The sequence below is a fragment of the Fukomys damarensis genome, unplaced genomic scaffold (genome assembly GCF_012274545.1).
Source record: "Fukomys damarensis isolate Sample0158 unplaced genomic scaffold, DMR_v1.0_HiC HiC_scaffold_33, whole genome shotgun sequence".
Lineage (NCBI taxonomy): Eukaryota > Metazoa > Chordata > Mammalia > Rodentia > Bathyergidae > Fukomys > Fukomys damarensis.
Window position 1 is genome coordinate 41633983 of NW_022900945.1, and position 2955 is coordinate 41636937.

Genomic DNA, 2955 nt, shown 5'->3' on the forward strand with positions numbered 1-2955 from the left:
TTTTTTTTTTTTTTTTTTTAAACCTAAATTTCTTTTTTTGGTTCATCTATTTTTTTTCTAGTAGAGGAGGAATTTTTTTAAAATGCATATAACTTTCTTAAAATATGTAAAGTGAGCCAGGAGTGTTGGTGTATTAATCCATGCTTTAGGGAGGCTGAGATAGGAGGATCCCTGTATGTTCCAGGCCATCCTGGGCTACTTAGTAAGCTCAGAGCCAGCTGGGACTATAGAGTGAGACTACCTCAAAACAAAACAAAAAAATACTAAAAGTGAATTTTTGGTGGTGGGAGGCTTGTTTCTCCTGGGGGTTATCACTGTCACAGCAAGGATGTTCACATACACGCAGAGTGGCCTCCATCTCCTTAGACACTACTCTGATGAATATGAGTTCCTTGTGTTAGCTGGCAAATCCTGTGTGTCCTTCAGGATCTCTTGTGGTGTATTCTCCAAGGAAAAGGAGCAAGCTTACTTTAGATAGCATGCTCATTTCCTCTCTGGCAATATTTTAAAAGTTTTTTTTTGTTATCCTGCCATGGCAATACCTTTTGAAATGGTTTTCTTTTAAATTCTTCATTTCTAGTCGTCAGAGGGATAAAGCTGAACGTTATATCTTGAAGAGCCAATAATTTAGAAACTCAAGTTGACTCACCTGTCCAGTCATAAAGATCTATCAGGAATTTTGTAAAGGGGGCCAATAGAAATGTCAGTCCCATCCCAGAACGGGCAATAGCAGTAGCGAGAGCCAATCGTTTGTTGAAGTATTTGGTAGTTACCACAGCAGCTACTTGGTACAAAAATGCAGAACCCAAACCTAAAAGAAAAATAGTAGTTTGGCATTATTTTTAACATTAGATGGTTTGGCAGTAGATGAAATATTCTGGATTTGAGATAATACAGCTGGGCCTTTTGGACCCATAGGCAGTTGAAGGGAAAGTTCCTGTTCCATCTTTTATAGTCATCTATTTACAGTGTACTCACCAGGTAAAAGTCCCATAGTCACACAAAGAAAGGGAATACTTGTGGCCCAGCTGCTGATCACATAGCCACCAGCAACAAGCAATGTCCCGAGAATGGAGGTAGCTTTCTCTCCAATCAGTTCGCAAATAGTAGCCGCCAGAGGACCTTAGGGAAAAGAAAGAAAGGCAACTACAAAGTAGATTCCTCTAGCATCCTTTCACCTCTAATGTATGATTTGAAGAAGAAATGATTGCAGGAAAATCAGAGGACTTTACTATGGAGTATTGTATGTCCTTCAAAAACACGTTTTTACTGAGTTTCTTAATATTACTAGACCCACAGTATTTTGCTTTTTAGGGAGTTAAGATGGTTTGGAGGGAAATTTTATTGAAAATAATTACAGGATGTCTAAAAAATGAGGCTGTACTAGTGGCCTTTGACTAGTACGAAGTCAGATCATTAACTGCTACTGTATTACAGTGTCAACTAAAACTAGAAAAAAAATTGGTTCTGTTTTGTTTTGAGTGTGATTAGATGATTAGAACTTAATGGTCTGACTTCCAGATAGATGGCCTGGCTCATTGGCCTTGTACTAAGGCATCATCAGACCAGTAGGAAACTTATGAGCTGGGCCTGGTGTGGTACATTGTGAGACCCTACCTAAAACAAAACAAAACAAAAACAGGTGAGGGTGGTACAGGCCTGTAATCCCAGGGGAGGCTGAGCAAGGATCACTGTGAAACAGACTGAGTTACATAGTGAGACAGTCTCAAAAACAAAAAAGGTATGAAAATTTAAATCATGGAATTATTTTTTTGGTACTGGGGATCGAACTCGGGACCTTGGCGTTTGCAAGGCAGGCACCAGAACCGCTGAGCTAAATCCCCAGCCATGAGTCATGGAATTAAATAGCTGAATACTTCAACTTCTTAGCATGCTGATTTTTTTCCAATTTAGATGCCAAGTCAAATAGAAGGTAAGCATTGCAATTCCTTACTTTCTTGGCGTTAATATATTAGTGCATATTCATAAATGAACTTGAATTTTAGCAGTGTCCTCTGTGGGCATTTGCCATGAGCAGCAAATTTATTACCAACTTTATACCTGCAGAAAAACGAAGTGATGACATGATGGATCCAATCCAACCAATTTGCTCGGAGGTACCTTCAAACTCCTCTTGAAAGACCACAAAAAAAATTGCAAAAGTCTTGGTGGTTCCCATCACAAACACATTTACCTAGCTCAAAACAGACCAGAGAGTCCAAGTCAGGTGCTGAGCAAAGGAAGTACAGAAGAGGTTACAGCTGCTAGAGGTTCTGTTGCTGCAGCTCACTAGTTACCAGTTTGCTTTATTGATGTATATCTTAGATTTGGTGGTGGTGGTCATTCCTCTTTGGAGTGACTAAGCATATTACATGAAAGTGACTCATTTAGTCCTTGTATCTATGCTTTAAGTATGTCAGTGTTAAATTTTGTATGAGGGGACAGACAGTTGAAATTTAGAGGGAAAAATGTTTGAGAGGCTGAGATTTGTATGCAGATTGACTGACATTCCATGACGCCACAGTCCTGTTTCTGTAGTATTTATTAAGGTCAGCTTTTCACTTACCTATGTGGGAGAAAGCCTTTGCCTTTAGAAGGATTAATTATTCTTGTCAGTTCTTAGACTAGCTTTACTTTAACTCTGCTCGTGAGCTGAATATCCTCCTTCACTTGGTATCTAATTAGAGTAACCATGTAATTTGTCATCCAAATTGGGATATTCTTGAAAACAAAACAAAAAATTCTTAGGTCTGCCTGGACAGCAAAGGTTAACAAGATGTTTGGTCATCTTGTGTTTGGGTCCTATCCCCCCAGCACCTCCCCACCCCGTCTTTGTCCTACTTAACCCTGTTGCTTGCCTCTTACACTCCTTTCCATTTGAAGAACTGCTCCTTTTCAGCTTAGTTTTCATTCTGCATAGTCTTATTGTGTAGCTTTTTTTTTTTTTTTTTTTTT

The 2955-nt window shown here is 39.0% G+C and overlaps 1 protein-coding gene across 2 annotated transcripts in view; it reads right to left on the reverse strand.

Annotated features, from left to right (window-relative positions):
- The window catches only part of Slc16a4 (solute carrier family 16 member 4), a 24084-nt gene that overhangs the window by 14491 nt on the left and 6638 nt on the right, over positions 1–2955 (reverse strand). Inside the window, exons 3-5 of one of the 2 annotated variants that reach the window (XM_010606015.2) lie at positions 2062–2194; positions 979–1122; positions 650–811 (exon numbers count right to left, since the gene is read on the reverse strand). In XM_010606015.2, the coding sequence (XP_010604317.1) occupies positions 650–811; positions 979–1122; positions 2062–2194 (439 nt within the window). Of the gene's footprint in view, positions 1–649; positions 812–978; positions 1123–2061; positions 2199–2955 lie in introns of both variants that reach the window. The other variant, XM_010606016.3, reaches the window with a different exon arrangement.